The 23,117-nt window shown below is 45.6% G+C and overlaps 1 protein-coding gene across 4 annotated transcripts in view; it reads right to left on the reverse strand.

Annotated features, from left to right (window-relative positions):
• mtus1a (microtubule associated tumor suppressor 1a) overlaps positions 1 to 23,104 on the reverse strand; it is a 54,416-nt gene extending 31,312 nt beyond the window's left edge. The window contains exons 1-6 of one of the 4 annotated variants that reach the window (XM_061252543.1): positions 23,051 to 23,104; positions 22,918 to 22,973; positions 7,507 to 9,538; positions 6,304 to 6,517; positions 3,240 to 3,404; positions 426 to 581 (exon numbers count right to left, since the gene is read on the reverse strand). In XM_061252543.1, coding sequence (XP_061108527.1) covers positions 426 to 581; positions 3,240 to 3,404; positions 6,304 to 6,517; positions 7,507 to 9,315 — 2,344 coding nt within the window. In that variant the 5' untranslated portion in view covers positions 9,316 to 9,538; positions 22,918 to 22,973; positions 23,051 to 23,104. The other 3 variants (XM_061252540.1, XM_061252541.1, XM_061252542.1) reach the window with 3 other exon arrangements.
• Positions 23,105 to 23,117: the final 13 nt, after the last annotated feature.

Consider the following 23,117-nt stretch of genomic DNA (forward strand, 5'->3'; position numbering starts at 1 on the left):
ACACGAGAAGCAAAGTGCACAACTGGGAGTATTTCATGAAGCGCGATTAACGAGGGAACGAGTCAACTTCTGTAAATATTATGAAATGGTAACACTAGTGGCCGGTCTGGATGGGATTCAGAAAGAAATTACATGATTTATAAGGCAGGACGGGGAAACAAGACCGTTATTTCCCTGGATTCTACCTGAAATCTATTTGTAGGGTAAAGAAAAAAAAGAACCACCTCAGGTAAGAAGCAACACTGTCCTCTGAAGACTGCATATACATGATGTATAATTCATACAGTTCACTCACACAATACCCTTACACAGCAATGGAGAAGTGGGTCACGTGTGGTATGGATTTTCCCCTGTGCTGTGGAATGTAGCTCCAGGGGTCAAACAGAAAGAAGTGCACAGCCATTGGCCGACGTGAGGCTCCTTACCTGCAGTCTGGGGCTTCCGCTGGGGAGACGGGACCACGCTGCGGACCCCTCCAGCCTTGGTGAGGGGGGGCTTCCCTGCCAGGCGAGCAGCCGGTCCCCCGGACGAGGCAGGCCGAGCAGGCTTAGCGTCAGGCTTACACGCAGCGGGAACGGAGGCTGTCGATGGAGAACACCGGATCAATTTCACGCAAATTAACAAATAACACTAAAGAGTGGAGAATCGGGCTGTTCAGAAATTCATTATGGTGGATGAGGGAACAAATCTCATCGGATATGCTGCAGAGAAGATTAAACCTGCGGCTGGAAAACTTAATGTAATGGTGCGGTACGCATGCACAAATGTGGAAAATCCAATTTTATTCAAGCAACGGGAATTCAAAACAAGATGTACTGTATAATTAAATTCAAAGAGATGAAATAAATAAAAAACTAGCACATTGACGATCAATTCGCATTTGAGTTGCACACCTTCAATCGCGGTTGTGTTTGAAATCAATCATCACTACATGTTTACATGGCAGATTGAAGCCTTCGGAGGCCCCGGTACTTGGGGAATAATTTCACTGCACACAAAAGCCACTGGTGTAAGCAAGCAGCTCACATGTTCCCTCACGGTCTTACACACTGACGCTTTATAACGAGCATAACTCAGCCGAACGGGCGGCCAAAACCTCCCCACAGATTCCTAAAGAACCATAAACGTGAGTAATGCCCCCAAACAGGACTACGGAGCGCGCAGGAATGGGTCTGAAGAATCACAGCGCAGGGAAGGATGTTATGGAGTGCATGAATGGAGCATCTGAGCTCGCTATTAACAACGACTGCAAGCAAACTGCTAACGAAGGGCACACTCCACAATCCTGAAATGCGTTGAACCGGACGCATTTGTATTTAATATACAAACACAATTTTTAATTTCCCCCCCCAAACTTACATTTCCACAGCTGGACTCTGGCGTTCCCATTAAAAGCGGCTAACAAAGGAATGATACAGAAGCGGTAGGAGCCGATGAGCAGGCATGTGAGCAGAGTGAGGTCGCAGTGTGAGCCAGGGCTGGCGTGGGGAGTCAGGGTGGAGTTGATGAAGAGCAGAGCTGAAAACTCTGTGGAGGTGCAGCTCCGCAGTCCTCCAGGAGCGGACATCGGGAGAACGTGGAGGTCGCGGGGCGGAAAAAAAAAACTAAACAAAAACAAAACGGCTACGAGGGTACCACGGCCATATTCCTGCGCGCTCCCCCTCTCTGCCTCCACTTAGTGAAGCGGAGTGGAACGATCCCACCCTCCCAGCCTCCCAGCCATCCGCGCGCGTGGGGGAACCAGCACAAAGGCAGCCCGCGTCTCGGCCAATGGGAGAGCGGCGCACCACCAAAGATGCTGGAAGAAAGAGGTCCATTGTGCCAAGGGCTCCTTCAGAAACAAGTGCATTTCTGAGGCCAGCACCCTCAGAGCCCAAATATTCTCGGGAAAAAAATTTAACAAGTACTGACTGAGGCCTAGTCAGAGCACAGTACCCTATTGGTACTGCGACCGTTTTTGAAGTGAGAAATGTAATTAGCTGAATGAATTAGCTCTCACCCACACCCCCAGGTTTTGACATAAGCCATCTGGCTTTGGATATGGCTAAGAGGCTTACTCTCAAGCAGACCAAAAAGAATGAAGATGTTGTGTAATTATTCCCAAATATTCCAACAAACCTTCACTCTAAGCTTCCTAGAATATTACAAATGTATAACTAACATCCTTTAGCAGCGTGACTGCTTTTAGACTTTATGCTCATACTCCTCATTGAAATGAATTTAAGCTCAAATTGCATGCATTTCACTGGATAGTATACTGTAAAAGAAAGGGCATAAAACATCCAAGTGGCTCATTTTGGCATTTTATTTCTGCTAGAATTACACTGATGCATAATTACACAACATCAAAAGCTCTCCGAAAGAGGGGGGAAAAAAAATGAAATAAATTGGAAAAACGGGTTTAAAAAAGATTAAAGAGCAGGGGACGGTATTTAATTCCAAGCACAGTTCGGCGAAATCAATTTCGCTTGAAATGTAGGTCGAGCGCACAGGATAATCTCTGCTCACATTAGCTGGCTGTGACCTTTGAACTGACGCGTCGAGTCACCGCAGCCCCAGAGTGGCACACGGAGAGTGCTGGTATTTCAGCAGAACACAACACTAGAGGTTACCATGTGTGAAGACAGGAGGGAATTAACACACAGCAGAACTGGACAGGCCTGCTTCACCAGAGACTCAAACGCCCAGTGGGAGAAGAGCGCCAAGAGGCGGGAGTCACTGTGGCTCAGTGTCAGAAGGGGAAAGTGCCCTCTATGAACCACACACACCTTAATTTATGTTATTCTCTGAAAGGCTCCATTTTGTATATTAAAGTTAGGTTTATTTGAATTTTTTAAATATTTAACGCTGTATAGAAAGCTAATGCAATCCTAAGTGCATAGCCTCTGATCCTCAAAATGATTGACACAAGAAGGGAACGCCCACCTGACAAACTTCAGCGCTGTTAGTTTCATACCTGGGACACGACGCGGCAAAAAGCTTTTGGTGAGAATCCAACACGAGATTATGCTAAACCTGATCCAGAGTCGCCATCACGTACAACACGCTCCTGCCTGGGGGTTCAGGGTTGGGTTGCGATTCCACCACAAATCGCATCCACAATACACGACAAAGATTCAGATTCAGACGGCGGAAACCTGCCCGCACTCTCTAAAATTACAGCACCAGAGAAAGTTCCTGGAACAAACACAGATAAAATGACGTTATGGACAGGACACCTGCACCGCGGTTAATCCCACCTGGTGTGCTGCCTGCGGCCACGCCCGGCTCGCTGTGGTCCTGAGACTTCACAGGCAGTCTGGACACGCCCGGGGGACGCGGCCCAGCCAATCCCGGGCCTGCGCTGGGCTTGGTGCCGGGGGCGGTGACAGACGGCCGCTCCGTCAGTCTCATTTTGGGATTACCTGCAGGACACGACAACGTCACAAACGGGTCCGGCAGTGGACACGTCCGAAACCTGCATTCCCCAGCGCCGAACGCTCCCGTCAGCTCATCGCTGCAGGGTGAAGGGGAGGCTGATGAATGTAAACACACAGATGCAGCATTAGGACATGCCAGGAATATTCTCAAAACAACACTGTGAGCCTACAGGACTGGGCATGCTCCGATTCACACCGCTCCCATTCCCACTGAGGAACCTGTCAACTGCAGAAGCAACAGATTCCCCACAGCCATTAGAGAGGTGCAGGCAGGAACGAGATCACGGTCATGGAGGGTGAAGGATGTTCCTTCACTAGGTTCGGGAGACGGCCCCCACCCTCCATATCCTCCCCATAGAACAGCTGTAGAAACACCAGAGGTGCGATGTGAACACAGAGGCAATTTCCTGTTGGAGGATCTCCGTCACCACAGCATCTGGACTCTGGCCTGCAATTCGCTGACGTTAGACGAGCTATGTTTTGATTGGAACAGAGGTTCATCAGAAAGTTTTTACATCTGCCGGGTGAAAAAAAAACAGGAGCCTACAAGAGCAGGACAGGAACAGTTTGAGGCTTTGCTGCATAGCAAATTGAGCATTTACAGTTAATGCTATGCAAATTAAATGGGCTGCAAACTCGAATTTACGGGTTACTGGATATATCATTTCAGCTGCGTCTTCAACGCCGATGCACGTTAAATATAAAGGTTCAGAGCCCTGCGAGTGCTGTGTACAAACACGGCACTTCTGCAGGACCGCTCCACCAGCACAGAGCTGGGGTGTGGAAAAACTAGTTAAGCACACCTGCATGAAAAACAAGGGAAATCACATTCAAAGCTCCTAAACTGGAACGGTTTTCAGTTTTGATCAGGCTTTTCTCGATGACTGGTGATAATCTACCATGGGTGAGAGGATAATCCCGTTAAATCCAAATAATTTATAACGCATTCCAAACACATTAAGGCCGGTGCCAGGTATAGTTAAAAAAAAAAAAAAAAAACACAACACTGGACTGGTTTGTGAAACCTGAGGACACAGACACAGACCCATTAGGGGAGAGTCATTGTGCTTGTGTGGTGAATTGCTGCGGCAGCCTTTAACAACATCCTTTTTCCTGCTTTTTCCATTACCACACTCAATTTCCCATTAGGAGCCCTGGCGTGATAAGTCCCTCTTCATGCGGACAGGCGGTGCAGAAAGAGGGGGGTTATTAGTGAAACCCCGGGGGGCGGGAGGGGGTTGTGGGGGTGCGTGAAGGAAGGACACACAGAGTCTGCGACATGTCCACTGCAGAGTCTGCGACATGGGCTTCGCTCCTCAGGGAGAGGAAGGCTGCGGTACGGAGATTAGCGAGCCCTTTGAACGCACACGCCACCTCATGGTGGGAGCCGGCACTGCAGGGTAACAGGTCTGTCCGGGATCACGATTCAGACGGTGGAAACCTGCCCGCTTCTCACTCTTAATTACAGCACCTGACAAAGTGCCTGCAGGAACCTGGAACCAACACGGATAAAAGCACAGCCCGCCCATGCTGAAGTATGAGTATTCGTTATTCAGCCACCACTTAAAATGGATAAACAACAAAAAACATACACCTTCAAAGCTGTGCGTTCAGGCAGTCTGGTATGGATTCCTATACCATTTGTATACCATTTTCAGGTTAACACATTTTCCTCTGACACAGACTCAAACCTGCCTCTCTCAAATCGTTCTGCGCAAAGCAAAGCAAACCAATGCATAGCTGACTCAGTGGGTGTGGTGAAAGCAAGATTAGCCCATGTGAATTAAGCAGCTTTGAACAATTCTTCACAAAAAAAGGAAGGAAACAGGAGCACGCTTGTGAGAACAGGGCCCTGGGCTTTCTGAGAAGGACAGCAGGCAGGGGCCACTCCAGCTGAAGAGCAAATCAGATCCAGTAGGGCAAAGGTTAGGGGTGAAAGGGCACTTGCAACAGGCAGAGAGCTTTGGAGATGAGGCTGCTATTTAGAGTGCTGCGGCTCTGTGCCCTAACCTTTCAGTCCTAGAGTTCCAGCTCCTCTCACAGCCAACGCACATTGGTTTCAATTTCCCTGAAACAAGTGGCTCTTTGTAAAGGTAATTTAATGTGGGGGAAAAAAAATAAAGCCGTCCGTTCATTACACTGCGGCTGAGTGCCGGGGCCAGCGTAAAAACTAAGTTTGATCCTGATGGCAGCTCGTGGGATGAGTACCGAACCGTTTTAAACAGTAATTCGGGAAAGATTAAATACTTCGACATGCTGAAAATGTGCACCTCGCGAGAACGGAGCGATCTGCGCTGCATTAGTACATGCCCGGTAACAGAAGTATCTGTTACGTAACCTAGCACTGCGCCGAGACTCATTTTCCCCGCTGAGCATATCTCCCCCAGTTCGCTGCAGCAGCGTCTAAAGCTCCGGCTATTTCCGTACAGCTGCGCTGCTCTGCCCTGACACAGCTGTAAAAGCGGGATTCCTCCCCGCCGTTCGTGCACACGGACAGCGTCAGGACCCGGTGCCTGCTGGAAGGTAGAGGTCTTTAAGAGCGGAGGATTTTTTTTCCCTCCACTGCAGCAATCGCTTTCTCTGCTGCAGAGACTCCAGTCACCGGAGCCAGAACAGTATAAACAACAACCGCCAAAACCAAACCAAACACTCAACTGCAGACACGTTTTAAAAATAAACAAAAAAGGTTAAAAAGCTGTAAGAGGCAGGAGAGTTAAGAGTGCAATCTCAAAGTTCTGTGGGGGAAAAAAAAGAAAAGAAAGAAAACTAAGTGTGTTCGGAGGCTCCTTTGCGGATGGAAAACGCCTGTTTTTCAGCAGGGACTGCAGCACAGAGGCGGAGAGTCAGAGGCGTACGGAGGAACGGCTGGAGGGCGCGTACTCACCCGCAGCCGGGGGATTCTTGGTCCTTGAAGCAGACATGCTGCCAGAGGTGCGGCCATCTTTGCTGGAAGAGCTCGGTTTGGAGACAGGAGGTGGCAGTCTAAGGTTCACAGTCAGAGTTTGGGAGGAGGATGGGGCGCCTCTCGCTCTGGCGGGGGATGGCCTCAGTCCAAGTTTGCTTTTGCCCGAATCCGGCGGCGCCGCCTCTGCGATGGACTGAAAGCAGTAGTCCTGTTCACTCACAGAGTCCCACAGCAGCGCTCGCAAGCCCACATTCCCCAAACTGAGCATGGTGTTGGCCATAACAGAGCCGGAGAACACGGGCGGGAGGGAGAACTGCACGCAAGCTCTCAACCGACTTGCTATTGTACTACATTCCCCTCGGGATACTGGCTGTTCCAGCCAAATTTTTTTTTTCCCCTCTTCTATAAACACTCTGCGCACATGGAGTGTATTTGTGGGCGGCGAACATGCTGCCGTCATCTTCCTCAAACTTTCAAAGGAGCAATTAAACAGGAGGGGAAAGTATTAAATGTTTTCTTTTTGTATTAAGCCACCCCCCCCCAACCCCCTATCTCCCCAATTATGCAAGCAAAAATGTATTCTTCATAAAATCAACACCTTCTTTCCGCTGTTTGTTTAAACAACATTGTACTCTGCAAATTTATGTACTAGTTTTCACATTTTAGTTTTAAGATAGTCATACATGTTGAGCTCAAAAACGTATTAAAAAAATATTTTAAAGTTTAAGTTTAAAAATAGTTTTAAAAGTTTAAAAGGCTATGTAGCCACTTGAGGATCACCTCAATATATGGCATTAGTGCTGTGTATAAATTAAACCCAGAAAGTTCTTCATGCTCTACATCAAAATGCAAGACTCCAGTTTTTTGGATTTTACCATGATTAGCAATGCTAAAAAAAATCATACAGAAAAGGTGCATGAAGCAAACAAAGCAATAAAGCAATAAAGCTTAAGCATTAAATACCCAGACTTGACATTTGAAATTAAAACTTCACTTTCAAAGTGGAGAAAGTAACTAACTGACAAAATGAAACACACTCAAAGTTAACTTTATATGCCCAGTCACACGCAAGTTATCAGCATTGTAAAACTAGGTAATACAAATCCCTCTACATAAGATAAGACGAGAGCAAAGGTCATTTAAAGCACGGCAATCAAAATATAGACAAACCAATTTACTTACAACAGAACTGAGTTCCTGATTCCGTTTCGCTGGGGTCTCATTCTCCCTGGGATCTGACTTGGAGGGTCGAGTCGTGCCGTTCCCCTGAACAGTCTCCTTCTGACGCCCCTGCTCAGGTGGGATGGGGCCGGCAACGAAAGTCACGTTATTGACGGAATAGTCCTCCCTGGTGGGCGTTTGGTTCCGTGGAGGGACTGAGAGGTCCCTGTGCTGTTTTAGCCTCAAAGCAGCGTCACACTCAGAAACCCTGCGTGGTCTCTGCTTCTGAATTACCCCGCTGCTTTGGGTAAAGGACGACCCTCGCCTTCTATTCCCCTGGCCCGCTTCCCCCTTCCTCTGGACTGCCGGCCCAGCAGGGGAGTTCTGATTGGCTAGGGAGGGTTTACTGGGGGTGGGCGTGACCCGAGGAGAGTTGGACGCTCTGAGCGAGGTGGTTGGCCGTGACGTGACTTTCGACCTGCCGTTCTTCGGGTCTGGCGGTGGGAACCTCTTCACATCAGCTCTTACGTGTTTGTTCGCGGGGGTCCTGGCGACGGCGGGGGTCCTGGAGACGGCGGGGGTCCTGGAGAGCGCAGGCGATGGCGGGACAGACGAACGCGGCGGCCCCTTCCGAGCGCGACCGGCAGGGCTGCCCACGTCGCCTCGGTTACCCTGGAACGGAGACTCGGACAGGGACGGAAGGCAGAAAGTGCTGTTGCTGCTGGAACCCTGCACTGGGGTGGAGGTCTGTGCGCTGCAGCTCGTGTCCGAGTCCTCCGAGCCCAGGATGAGGAAGGTCCTGCCCTCCACAGGAGTGCAGGGGCCGGAGCTGCACTGCGGCGGCTCAGACTCGATGTAGGTTCTGCACAGCGGAGCGGGCGAAGAGCACTCTCGCTCAGGGAGGATAAGAGCTGCATCTTTTAACTCCGTTTCAGACGGCAGGCCTAATGGACTTTCGTCCGAGGCTAAGTACGTGTCCTCTCCGGTACGTCGATGGGAAACGGTAATCCTGCCTTGCTGGGAATCGATGTCCTCGTCTGTGGCGCCAGTCTGGCACTCCTTCTCCTGCAGGCCTTCGCAAACGTCAGGCAGCACGATGGAGGACGTCCCGAGCTCGGAGGGCGCTAAAGAGGGGCCGCTGGACTCGCCCAGGAAAGAGGCACTCAGCAGGTTCCCGCTCCCAGAGTCGGTCAGGGTGAAGCTGTTCTTCCTCAGCACCATCTCCCCGGAGCTGATGGACGTGGACGACGCTCGACCATCATCCTCCTCCCGGGGGGACGGGACGCCAGGTTGGACATGGCCGCCCTCGCTCTCAGTGGAGTCGGGGGAGGCGTCCGAGCTACGGTCGCTGCCTACACCGCGGCGGCCATCTTCTTCAAGGCTGGTCATCACCAAGGCCAGGTTCTCGTTCCAGTTGTCAGGCTTGGGGTCCAGGTACAGGGATGCGGGTTTCCTGTCCGACTCCAGGCGCCCAACGCCCTGGTCCTGGCCGCGGCCCAAGCCCTGAAAAGGGGCAGGGCCGAGGCGCTCATTGGGGAGTGCGCTGTGCGTCTGGAAGCCCTCGGAGACCGCCTCCTTGCCCAGGCAGCAGTCCAGCATCTCCACGTCGGCTGGGCTCTCTCGGCTACTGCTGCTGAGGCTGCTGCAGCTCCTGGCGGAGTCCGGAGAGGAGGCCTTGTCGCTGCTGCAGCTCCCGGTGCGGTCCGGAGAGGAGGCCACCTGGTTGCCGTTCTGGTCCCCCGAGGCCAGCTGGAGGTGCATCCCTCGAGCCGAGCCCCCGGCACTCTTGGGCCGAACGCGGTTCTGCGCGGTCGCTTTGCGTACGCTCATTTTCGTCTGATGATCGGCCGACCACCTTCCAGGTAGCTTATGACGGTTTTTATTTATTTTATTTTCAAAAAATTACTTTAGGGTACGAGGGCTTCTGACATGCACGGAGGCCCTAGTACTGCATCGCTTCAGTGGTCTTCACTTACGCATTTTGAGCATGCTCATCGATGAAGGTACAACCCATCTTTTTTCATTCCATCTTCAGCAACGCCAAGAATGCAATCTGAAAAAAACAAAAATGCATTAAGAGAGCAATACCATCACCAGGCCTTCCACCCTGAGTGACATGTGAGTTATACTTCTATCCATCTATATAAAACAAATATCCAGGAAATGAACACTGAGGCTAATACTTGAGACACAAGCGCACTTGATCTGGCTCTCAAAGCTAAGAGCTGGACTGTGCTGTATATCATTTGCTTTCAGGAATAGTGCTGTTCTTAGATCCACTGCAGGTAATAGCAGCATGTGGCCTATAATGGTCAACATTGTTCCAGCTGAATTGGACTTCACTGTGAATCATAATGCATGACTAAACATTCTACACTAGGCTATTGTAAAGCACATCTTTTAAAAATGTATGACAAATTGATCAAATGAATAATTTCCTGTGTCATGATAACTACTATTCAAAAAGGGAAGAGTTGGTCATGTTTCCGGTCATGTACAGTACAGTATGGCTAAAACCCAGGAACAGGCTGGAACTCAAAACTACCAGGGGGCCCAAGACCTGTCCCTCTGGACTTATGATGCGAAACAGTGTTCCGGGAAACAAGGACACTGGCTGTGTGCAAGGCCAAAAATGTAATCTAGAACAAAATACATCTTAAAGGAATTTTATAGCAGCAAAAAAAATAAATAAATAAATAAATAAATAAAGTAAAGATTTTCAAGCACCATTTTATACTGACTGCAGTTTTGTGAGTCTCCAGATGACAAGCTATTACTGACAGCGGGATCCACAGAATGTCACTCACTAAACTTATTTTGTCACAGATACACAGGGTTAGGGTGGTATCAGTATTGGCCAATAAGATAACTTATTGATTTATTATGGCCGATATGATGGTGCAACGTGCCAGAGAGGATATGAGCAGCCCATAACTCAGGCAGTAAGAGCAGTTGTCTGGCAGTCGGAGGGTTGCCGGTTCGATCCCCCGCCCGGGCTGTGTCGAAGTGTCCCTGAGCAAGACACCTAACCCCCAAATGCTCCTGACGAGCTGGTCGGTGCCTTGCATGGCAGCCAATCGCCGTCGGTGTGTGAGTGTGTATATGAATGGGTGAATGAGAAGCATCAATTGTACAGCGCTTTGGATAAAGGCGCGATATAAATGCCAACCATTTACCATCATCATTCCTCACCAGCCAAACTCACAAGCCAAGACATTCAATGACTCAGTATTGCAGTATTGCTTATTCACATAAGCAAGATTTCTTAAAACAGGAAAATGGAACTTGTGAATATATTCACTTTAAGAAGCTTTTTAGGAATACAAGAATTTGTGTTTTAACAAGGTGCGAGAGTACTAACCCAATTGATAGTGTTACTGACATAATATCTGAGCAAATGGGAGTGTATTTTAAGAGCAAGATCCCACACTTTAAAATGACTAATTTTATCATATTCATTTTGTGAGAAAATATCTCCATCTGTAAAGATGAAACTATGCTACTGTGTCTCAATGTAATATGCTGCAAGCCTTTGTGCATTAAGGTGGCAATGTCAGTTTCACCCCAGTTTAATAAGATTTATCCCACAATGAAAAACCCCCCAGCCAAACCCCTGCCCAAAAAACTGGAGGAAAAATAGTGACATTTATAGTATTGAGTGAGAGTCGCTTTTCATCAAGGTTATGGCCTGAGGTGGGTTGTCTATAATTTACTGTGCTAGACCCATTGCCCGTAAATTACTCATTTTTTTATTTTTAAGGAGTCCACTGTTAAAACCATTACCCCTCCCAAAACCACTATGAGAGCGGTATCAGCCTCCTCACAGATGTAGAAATGCTGAAGGCCGGCCAAACTTCCTGTAATTTAAAAGCAATGGCAAACCGCTGGTCAACGTCAGTATTAGCCTAAAAATACTGAAAAAAACTAAACAAAATTGCAAGCAGAAGATTGTATTTTTATAATACATTGAGTAAATATTACATGAGTGCGTATGAAACCTGGAAATAGACCATTGACAGGCTATAGGTATTAAAAATATTGCCTGGAGACAAATGGCCTTTGAGAAAACTCCAAACTCAGCACTTTGTGTTTGGGCAAAACAGCGAGCACATTGTTCACGACTTACCCCGTGCAAACAACCGCAACACCGTACCGCCGCAACACCAAGCACGCATGCAGCGTTAAGAGGGAAAGGTTGGGTGTAAATATTTCATCCAGCCATTTGCAGTCAGTCCTATCAAGTTCTACGTATCCAGTTCACTCTAGGCTTAAACTAATGAGTTTGACTGTACTGTGATACCGTACTGAATTGTTAATGGCCAAAGGAAACACAGAGGAGCAGCCTGTCTGCACCAGCACCACTAAAATTAATTAGTGACTGACCAGAGGATGAGGGTGCAATTTCTGCTACAGCTCATGATGATGGACAGATAGGAGCTGAGTGAAGTACAGATGACACTGCTGCCCTGTGCACTGCTACCCTAAGCGCTGCACACAGGCTCTACAAGCATGGCAACTGGGATGCATTAGTGTGCTCATACATGTTTCAACTTAGAAGTACACATGCTTCGTGCAAAATATTGTCACAGTAGAGCCCTGGTACATCCAGCAAGCCTCAACAAAAGGGATGAGAAAAATAATAATTTATATATAATTGCGTGTGTGTGTGTGTGTGTGTGTGTGTGTGTGTGTGTGTGTGTGTGTGTGTGTGTGTGTGTGTGTGTGCGCATGCTGCGTGCAAGTGTGTCTAAACTAGAACTGCCTATGAAGATAGACTGATGGCCCCATCGCCCTGCAGAATCTATTATAGCTAATGTGAGTTAATGAGCACCCATCCAGGGGCCACCCCACGAGCAGTCAGGCCCCTCACACTGGGCCGGGAGGCCCCCCATCTCCCCCATCTCATTCGGCACGAGCTAGGAGGAGCGTCAAGTGGGGACGGCCCTGTCTGCACTGTGTGAACCACATCACCCTGCTAACGGCTCCACTGTTTGCTTTAGCGCTGCAACGGAGACTGGGCCATAAGGGCCATTAACATACACCCTTAGACAAACACTGCATTGTTGTGGCCGCAGATAACAAGCAGAGTATCGGCACACAAATACCTGGACTGTGCCAAGAACCGCAAACCCCAATTTATCCTCTACCTTTCTCGCATGGATGATTAGGCCTGTGTTGAGAAAAGTTCGGTATTAGCAACAAATGAATGAATACATTTCAAGTTCATTACCAGGACCATTACAACACTATTCTCAGACACAAATTCCCTCAGGCCACCAAAAATATTAAAATGCCTGCAGAGCCAAATTAAGGGGAAAAATGTGAAAGTCTCACAAAAGTTTCCTCACACTGACTGTAAACATTGTGGATTAATGCCCCCCTTTTTCGGAACTCAAAGCTGTGCCTGTTCTCCTTACAATCACGACCGTCTCCTCGGGGTACTTGGTAACTCGGCATAATTCTGGATTGTTAGAAGAAAAGCTTGCTACGCTCTGCTGCACTCCTGTCAAGTGCAATAAGATGGAGGAATGTTTCAAACATGGAGCACAAAAACGGTTGCCGTGCTCTTAAGACAGCGTAAGATACAGCAGCACAAAAGAACAACCTTTGAGTAAATTTGATAAATAAAATCAAACTTTTCACACGGGTCCTGTGAAAGGATGCTACATTTAAACAACATTATCTACTAGCCTGATGGTTATAAAGGAGCGGAGTCACAACAGGGCTCTTCCGGAATTTTCCATACTCCAGCGCAGTCACTAAAGCTTAGGTTTAGCTGTCTACTGAGCTGGAAATATAAGAAGCAAAGTTCCTTTGAGAGAAAAGTTAAAACGACCACTGATAACAGCAGATAAGATGGCTTACAAAACAGCCTCTGTCAATATGTTAAGAGCTGAGCGTCAAACAACACAAAGGAAAATCAAGGAACGATGTCATCATATCAATGCACCAAATGTTCACAGCAATCTTTGTTGCCACCCACGCAAACAATTAGTTCAGAATAATCATCCTAAAAACATAACTTAATTTTGAGCAGACAGCAAGAGCTGCATTTTTCCCTTCATTGTAACCAAATCATTTCAGCATATCTACTGTACTGTTACGTGCTGTTGCCATGAAAACATTGAGGGGGAATTAAGGGGACATTTTTTTTCAATCCAAGTTATGAAAATACTATAGCTTTCACATTTGCCACCAATTACAACTTTAATGTTGGTAGGAGGGCTTGGATCTACTCCAGAAGATCCAACATAAGCACAGTAATCATTGATAATTACTAGGTTGCCAAAGCTTTTCATCTGGCTTTTAAAAAAAATAGAATTAAATAAAACTGACATTAAATCAAACCCCTACCAATACATTCCAGTGCTGTCACAGAGGCAACAACCCCTACCCCACATTTAAAAAATGAACCGTTTCAGAACAATTGGAAACTAGGCCCCAAAAACAAATTTTCACAATTCATATAAAACTGCCCATGGGAAGTTTAACTTAGCTAGAGTACAGTAAATGTGGCCAGAGTAAAATCTTATATCCAGGCAAGCGATACCATACCAAGGGAATTTCACCTGCTTCTAACAGCATAGTTATTGTGTGTTTCTGAAAAACAAAATGTCCTTTGGATTTGCCGTGTCACATTTCATTCCCTATGATTCAGACCATACGGCTACAGTATGCATAGTATACCTCCCTCCTTCTAACAAAACGTATCTCAAAACAGCATGTACAGGACTTTTATTTTAGCTACCCTTTCGAGCCTGTGGTCAAATTTCCATTTTAAGTCATTCAAATCAGACTACAGTATACATGTCCAAACTTGGGTTTCATTTATTTTAGCCACATACCAGCAGATCAAAAATGTTTATTTATAAAAAAAGTTCATAAACAAGAGGAAAGCGGGGGGGGGGGGGGGGGGGACCCTCTGATGTGTCACCAAAACTCTAGTCTAAAAAAATATCATGGCACCACACAAAGGGAACATAACCTCAAAATAAATGAATCAGCAAGTCAAATAAATAATCGCAGAGCGAGATTTTATTCATTTGACGTTTGATGGAACTGTGGGCTGAAGCGGCAACAACACATCACTCCTGGCTGACTGAAAAGGTTTCCTTGGGAACCGAGAGTATGCTTAGTCATGTACAGACCGACTGCAACCCAGAGCCAGGCATTTAAAGAAACAACATCCACCCAGAATTAATGCTTAACCCAGCTACACATTGGACCCTGGTGTGCCCCGAATTTCTGAACAACCGACAGCAAGAACAAATGAGTCACAGCAGGTTTTTATGTGCAGTTTACCCCAGCAATAGACCCATGCAAAACATCGTCTACACTTTCACAGAAGCAATTGCCAGTCCATAAATGTGTGTAGTATAACAGAGGGAGATGCACAATTAAAATCAAATGTTTGTAAAATGTTTAAAGTTTGTAAAATGTGCATTTAAAGTTTACAGCTAAGGCTTTACAGCTAAGACATCATTTGCAATTGTACGCAGTTATTCTAACCAGAACATATAGCTAAATACTGAATTAGCATCAACTGTGAACATGCTAGTCTTAAAGACACTTCTGTGTACAATAAACTACTTTATGACTATCCTAATTCATGGTTATAGACACATGATAAATACCTGAATCGATATAGCTTCAAACAATCATAAGTGCTACAGGAAAGACAACCATCCCATAAGAAGACAATCTAGACCTACACAAGAATGTATGCAAATAACAATTCAATCACTGGTTCTCCTAACCTGTACGAAAGCTGACATTCTCACGCAGAAGGAAACCTACCAGGCAGGCAGTGTTCCACAGTCCAAGGACAGTGAGATCTGCAGAGCTCCAGTAAGCCACTGAACACGCAGCTCTCCCTCTCCCTCCCCTGCCAAGACTCTCACTTTCAGCCCCAATCCCATTAACGCTTAGCCAAGCACTAAGAGAGAGAAATCCCGCCACTCCGAACGCAAGCCCTTCTCCTCCCAGCTCTCCTCCGCACGACCTGGCCCAGCCGTGCTGCAGTAATGCGGGATAAACTGTGGCCTTTTCCAGGCAGGAATGTTGTTTTCCCTGGGAACTCTGTTCCAGCAGCTCATCCCAAACTACAGCTCACACACACACGCACACACACCTCAGCGCCAGGCACACCGCTGTGTTTGCAACATGCTTGCGCCCTGCGCTGCCTCGCACGAGTTCAAGGTCCACCGCGGGCGTGTGCTCCCTGTAGCGTTCCTGTGCTAAGTTTACTGTATAGCAACTGGTTACCTTACCCATGTGAGGCACTCTCTCCGGGGAGGGAGGGGCCTCCCCTTGTCAGGCCAAATCAGCATTCAGTGTTGCTAAGCAGCCAAAGGCCCTATTATACGAGAGAGCAGATCAGACAGACTTCTGGCGCTGGCTGGAAACTAAAGCAGTGGGAAATGAGAGAAGAACTAGGCGCAGGTTTTGGCCTTTCTAACATTTACACCATGCCGATTATTATTAGTATTAATATTATGAATTCAGCTACAGGTTTAGACTTTCCTAATTTATCTGCCATGCTTATCTTTAGGTTACGAGGTTACGCCATCATTTTTCACATTACACAAGCAGATTATGGCTGTAATCCAAGCACATGGTGGCTAACTTCGGACCCCAAGAGACAAACTGGGAAACAGCATGTCATTCAGCACACAGCCTATCATTCTCCATAATTCACACCGATGGCTGGACATGAACACACGTGTTTCATTCAGCTTAAAATAAGTCAGAGTCAGAGTTAGACAGCCTGTGACATTTTAAACTGCGGACAGTACAGGCAAAGCTAAACAGAATGGTAAAATATCAAATTATTTTTAAAAAAGGTTACACTTCACAATCAGGGTTAACCCGAATTAACTGAAGTGCAAATACTTCAAGCATGAAATTAACTTTAAGTTTATGCTTTTGGTAACCACCAACTAATGCTTTAATTACACAAATACACCATTAGCAAACCACTGGACAAACTTAATTAGTTCACCATTAACAAATACATCAACTTATTTTTCATTCCAATATGAATTGGCAATGGCATTAACTAATGTAATTGTTAACATGAATTTAGGATATAGAAATATATAAACAAAGCTGTAGACATTAACTTCAGTGTAGTTCACAACTACATAAATTAACGCTAATTTGGGTAACCTTATTGTAAAGTGTTACCAAAAATAGTGCAGGTGTAGGTGACATCACTGGTGACCCTGACAGAACCTTGGAGAGAAGCACAACACTTCTATTTTCTCCTTAATCCATATAAGGCCTCTCGACTCAACTAACTAGCCTCAGACACGCCAACCTTGGGAAACCTCCTAAATCAATTATATGTGGGTCAGGGAGGGAACTACACAGATTAGGACATGAACAAAAATAAACATAGTGTTACACAGTACGAACACACTTCATAGCCTAGGGTAAACTGTAACTAGTTAACCCCAACCCCAACTTTTCAGTCCATTATCATTATTCAAGGGTATCGAATGGACTTCACAGAAAAAGGGTTTTGGCTCAAGATTCACATTACAGTCCTCCTCCACTGAAACAAAGAAACTTTCTGCCTGCATAAGCCATCTCCCTGTATAAGACATTACAGCTGAAGTGGTTTCCCGTTCCCTAAAAGATGTGACTACCATACTGCACTCCAGTAGAACATTGTGTGCGTTTCATCAATCAGCAATATTTCCCAAAAGCAAGCCCTGTTAGGCACAATATGAAGTATCATGTACCGTACGCACTTCAGTCAACTTCCATTGTGTTCACATTCCTCCCATTTCGCATGCATGGGTTTGGACCTTTCCACCACACAACTGGATCTTAGACATCAGTCAGACATGAATGTCCTTACCTTTTCCAGTAACAGCTGCGTCCAATGTTAGAAACAGCCAAAGCAGGTCTAATAACGCAGAATAAACCTTAATTTGCTGAAAGGAAGCCTAAGATATTGTGGATAATCGGAAGGGCGGTGGTCACAATGCAGAGGACGAGTGAGCTGAGCCCAATGATGACAATGCAAGTCAGACCCAGGACCTGATAAGTGAATCAGCATCATTACAGTCAAGCTTCAATTAGGGTACTAAACATTACAGCCAAGAGGAAATACGGGCGTAAGTATACGATAGCGATAGCGACGGGCCGCAGTTATCGTGCGCCCTGCAGAGCCCCTCTATGTAAATAGCAGCTAGCGCAGCGGCACGTGCCAGTGCAGCAGAGAGAGCGTGTGCCCCTGCTGGCCTCACGAGTCGCAGGAAGTCAATCGCCGCGCATTATCATCAGCGCTCCCGACAGCGCGGCGTTTAACTGCACCCGCGGTCCGGATACCTCGCGTATCAGCGCCGCACACACATCCCACAGAAACACCAGCTAATAAAAGCGCTTTATTTACGGAACTCAGGGACAGTGAACTACAGAGTCAACAGTTTCGTAAAGGTGCCGTTTAGAGCACTATAACTTACGTGGTGCTTATTAAAGAATGTGTCGGTTCTACCTACGAGGAATGCAAATATACGCCCTGCCTTCTAATGAGCAATCTGAACGAGTGGCGGAGAGCAGTGTGTGTGGAATGAGCAGCAGCAGTACCCACATTCACTGGGGGAGGATAAAATGTGCTGGCCTGACGGTGTGTGTGTGTGTGTGTGTGTGTGTGTGTGTGTGTGTGTGTGTGTGTGTGTGTGTGTGTGTGTGTGAGAGAGAGAGAGAGAGAGAGAGAGAGTGCCACAGTGAGAGCATGCCACTGGACACTGATCGCACGATTCAGCTGAAGGACAAGTCAGCCTTGAGCCCCTCACACTCTTTTCCCAGAGTGCCAGCGAACAAGCCTTTAAAAACAAAACAAAAAGGACCAGAGAACGAGATATATTACCCAGGAAAATACAAAATGACTTGGCCTATAAAATATATATTTTTTATGTCCTCAGTTAGGCCAATGGCTATCATTAGGAGACAAGGAAAAGGATTCCATTAGGGAAGTGTGACACAGTCAAGTCTTCATGCAGCAAAGTCTTATCCTTCAGGTATGGAAGATGAACAGAAGCTGAGCAAAAATACAGCAATCTGTAGTCCTACACAGCAGCTCTATGAGAACACTTGTAAGTCGCTTTGGATTAAAAGCGTCTGCCAAATGACTAAAATGTAAATGTAAACACACTCAAACAGATCGGTGACCACACAGCACACGGAGACAGAGGAGCAAGGTCCACAGAAACACATAAACATCCCCCCAGTATCCAGCCTAAAGCTGCTGTGGATGATTCACAAGCCCCCCCAAGCTGTGCAGAGACAGACACACTACATCACACCCCTACCAGCAGGGGACAACAGGTCACCAGGTCAAGCCGTGACTCTTCACCTACTATGCCCAACTGACTGATTTTTTCCTCCAGACCGCGAAAAGAATCTAGGCTCATCACCGTCATAGGTCTTGATCAAAATAATCCATAATTGTAATGTTCATTTATGATTAATTACAGGCTGTATGCAATGGAATTATAGACTTAGGCTTTTATTTTGACATGTATGCAGTTCTGATAGCTCTAGCATTTTATTTGAATTATCAGAAGAATGATAAAACCAGTATTTAGTATGCAGCTGGAGAAGATATCCAGGCTATAGGCCTCAAGATATGGGTAGCTATTTTAAGCCTTTTTCTCAAGTCACAGCCCACAAACGGGAATAAAGGGACACTACAGTTACAGGCGATCCTGCTCTCTCCTTCTCTAAAACACAACCAGAGATTTTTAGTCGATCAATACTGACGTGACTGGCCGGCCAAAGGGTACAGCAGATCGGGAGGATATCGGGTTTCCGAAGCAGTCCTTTGCCTGAAAGAGCTGCCAGCAATAAGATAATGTGATGGCCCGTAATGCAACAGCAAGCTGCAGAGAGTTCAGAGGATGGACACGGCGGTGGAGGCAGAAATATGCAGCCTGAATGGACCGTATATTTACAGCGACTCATTCCTCTCCAGATGCCATTTCTGAGCTCATCCATCACCCGCGCCAGCTATTTTCTACGTACCAACACCCAAGCTGTCCATTCCACCTGACGTACACATATCAGACTGCCATGTGGGATGCCTCACTGCCTTGACTAAAAATAGACTGGAGTGGTAAACATACAGTCGAAGGAAGACGCATACCTTTCACTGTACTTTATACTCAGATATCACCATCCACACATGTGCTCAGACCCAGAAAGGACTGACCTGGGAAATTATTTTTAACGCACTTAAAAAATAAAAATAAAATAAAAAAAATCAGCTAAATCAATGTGGCATGTATTAAAAAAATAAACTCAGATTAAGAACTACTACAGCACGGCACCAGAAATGCCTAAAATTGCAAAGGCAAAACAAACACTGAAAAGGGCTATAGGTTTTACAATACTTATACAAACTTTGATTTGAGACTATCCACAAATGGGCCTGTCAATCAAAGTATTATCTAAATGCTTATGGATGTGGCCTTAATGCCTCTGAGTCCATTTACATTAAGGGTTGTGGTCCAATAAGTACTTGGTCACTCTGTCCACAGCAACAGACTTGGTTTTTCACCTCCCCACCATAAAAAAAAGAAAAAAAAAAGAAAGTTTAAATGCTTCTCAATGGGCGATCCGGTTAAATCTGGTTCTTGCTGAGGACCACAGTGGCCTGTAGCTGACCCGTCTGGGACCCACCAAATTGCCTCCTCTTAATCTTTAAGAGTTAATCACAACAGCAGAAGGTGATGGCAGGTTTGAATGTTTAAAAAAAAAAAAAAAAACAATTTCAATGGTTTGACCCCGTATCACACCAAGCTACACAATAGCAACCGCCCTTATGATAAATGTTATCTATATACACGTGAGCAGATAAATACACATACATGCTTACCAGTGAACAACCGCAGTGTATGAGGAGACGTGTTCTTGCAAACTGTACTGTAGGGCATTTTACATAAGTGTGCCTCTCTGCAGACCCCCAAAAGGAAACAGACAGTGTTGACCATGTTGACACAGGGTCAGCAAGGTTTGATGAAAAGACAGTACTCATCAATAAAGGACTATTGCTCCCATCATTGTGCTGCTTCCCAGAACTGATGAGTTGAAATAGCACTGTATAAACTGTGGATTTTCCACATACAGTGTTTGGTATCTTTAGATAGCTAATGGCGTGGGAAATAGTTTGGTTTCATTGGTGGTGTAGTACGCTGGTTGCTGAATAAAGATCTGATTTGTGAGTCAGCATCCAGGATTAACCAGGTTTGCACACAGAGATAACATCATTCTCTTTATTTGATGATTTGTTGTTTTCCTGTAAGCCCTGGGTATACAGAGGGGAATGTGAAATGGTTCGGGGAGACTCGCTAATGCAACCTCCTGCACGCCATTTGCATATAGCCATTCATATTATACCTTGTAATTCTTGTAACACATTGTCATTCTATTTCTACAATGCACATTGTTTAATAAATTGTATTAATTTGAACCTGCATCCTCTTGACTCGCACCACTGCACACATAGCAGTTTATAGTCCTAACAGACATAGGCAACCTAGGATACTTGCACCCCGTAGTCACTCACCTATACACCAGTGCCATCACAAGACACATAAGTGTATCATTGTAGGCTATACAGGCCACATGCAAGCCCGCGTCTACATAGATAGATAGCGATCGTATAGAGCCACACCATTGGCGGACATTTGCAGTTCCTTTGGTTGAACTGTTAGAACAGAGGAGCTGTTGAATTATCTTTTGGAGTCAGATAAACGAGAACAAAAAAAGAAAGTCTATAAAAACATATTTAAACAGTGACACTAACCCATAAGTCCCAATGTTTAGAGCAGGGGTCTCCAACCCTGGTCCTGGAGAGCTACTGGGTTGGCTGGTTTTTGTTTTCACTTTAAAATCAGCACCTGTTGAGACCCAAGTAACCAGGTGAGGTGAGTTAATTAATCAATTAGAGCAGTTGATTACAGTTAATTGCTGGGTAACAAGGAAAACCAGCAGATCCTGTAGCTCTCCAGGACCAGGGTTGGAGACCACTGGTTTAGAGGAAAGCTGTTCCAGAGTTTAAGAGCCCTAACTGAGAACGGTAGGTACTCACACCAAACACCAACAGACAGAAGAATAACATGGCTAGCATACACCATTAACAAGTATCCAAGAAATAGCCCTGTGATCCTTCCCCTGACTCAGAGAATACACATAGCAACCAGGCATAAAAGAGATTAATGCTGCAAACAAACAATAGCGTCAATAAACCAATAAGCTATATTTGATTCAGTGACTCATGTGACCCTTGATTCCAAGTGATCTTATCTTGATTCCAAGTGAAGTAGTATCCTTCTGGCTCACACACAAGTAAAAAGTAAATAGCTGAATATCAGCCTTTGCAGGTTCTACCTCCAGTCATGCAAAACTGTACCAGAAAGGAATGTTCTTCAACTACTCTAACAAGTAGCATGAACATCACTTCAGAGATCAAGGAGAAACAAAGATCTTATTCCAATACAACATCATGATACCCTGAGGTCATCTGTAGTTGTGTCCACCGTTTCATGATGACATCTGTATGTGGTCAATGTAACTGGATTTGCATGATAAGTGCATAGGACTGTACATGCTGTAACATTTATATTTAGCTGACAATATTATTTACAAGGGATCTGTTCCATGTGGAATGACTTTTAGTCATTCACAATTTCACAATTAGTCATTCCAAGACATAATTCACTACATTGAGTAGGTATATGCTAGCATTTTATAACTTAAGGAATCACGTTTTTCTAGCTTCGTTTATTCGGTAGGCCGTCTGCACATCACATCGGACACTTTCTTTACCTTAATTTAGTAGTTACTGGATGGATATGGGGGTGTGGGGGGTGTGGATACAGCTGATAAGAGCATTAGGCCTAACGTATGTTGTTAGTGCGTACAGTAATTTATGTACCTAGCCTAGTTTATGAACCTAGTCGGTCAGTCTGCCTTATATCAGTGGAGTTATTTAAGCATGAGGTTACGTAGACCACCTACTCATGTTAGTCAATTTCACAGTTACGTCTAGAAAATGTGGTCATGATAGGCCAACATCAACCGAATATTTATCATCTAGGCCTATACCAAAAATAGGGGTGACAAACATCTAAACTGTTTTCTCAATGTTTTTAAAATATTGACAAATGCATTAGCTAGCTCTAGACAGGTCAACACAAATGATTTTATCATGGGCTAAGAGACTAGACTAGTTAGCTAACGAACAAATAAAAACTAGCTAACGTTACAGAACTTAAATAATTAACTTACATTCAAAGTGACGTTACACTTTTAAAATATCAGTAAGATAACTGATAACTGACCATTTGTGGCTCAGAACGACATTAATAACCAAATATTGTTACGTTATGTTAAACTAATTAAAAGGTAAGCCATACTCACAACAATCACCACAACCTGCAGACACACTCATCGAACGCAGGTGATCTAATCTTCACCTGTTCAAAAGATGACGTCAACGCCATTTCCCCCACATCACCTTTTTAGAAACCACCGGTTACGTTTAAAATCTGACCGTTATTTGCAGCGTTTGAGTCATTCCATTGCTCGACACGCCTGGCCACATGTGCATTGCAGGACAT

The sequence above is a fragment of the Conger conger genome, chromosome 8, assembly GCF_963514075.1.
Source record: "Conger conger chromosome 8, fConCon1.1, whole genome shotgun sequence".
Classification (NCBI taxonomy): Eukaryota; Metazoa; Chordata; class Actinopteri; order Anguilliformes; family Congridae; genus Conger; species Conger conger.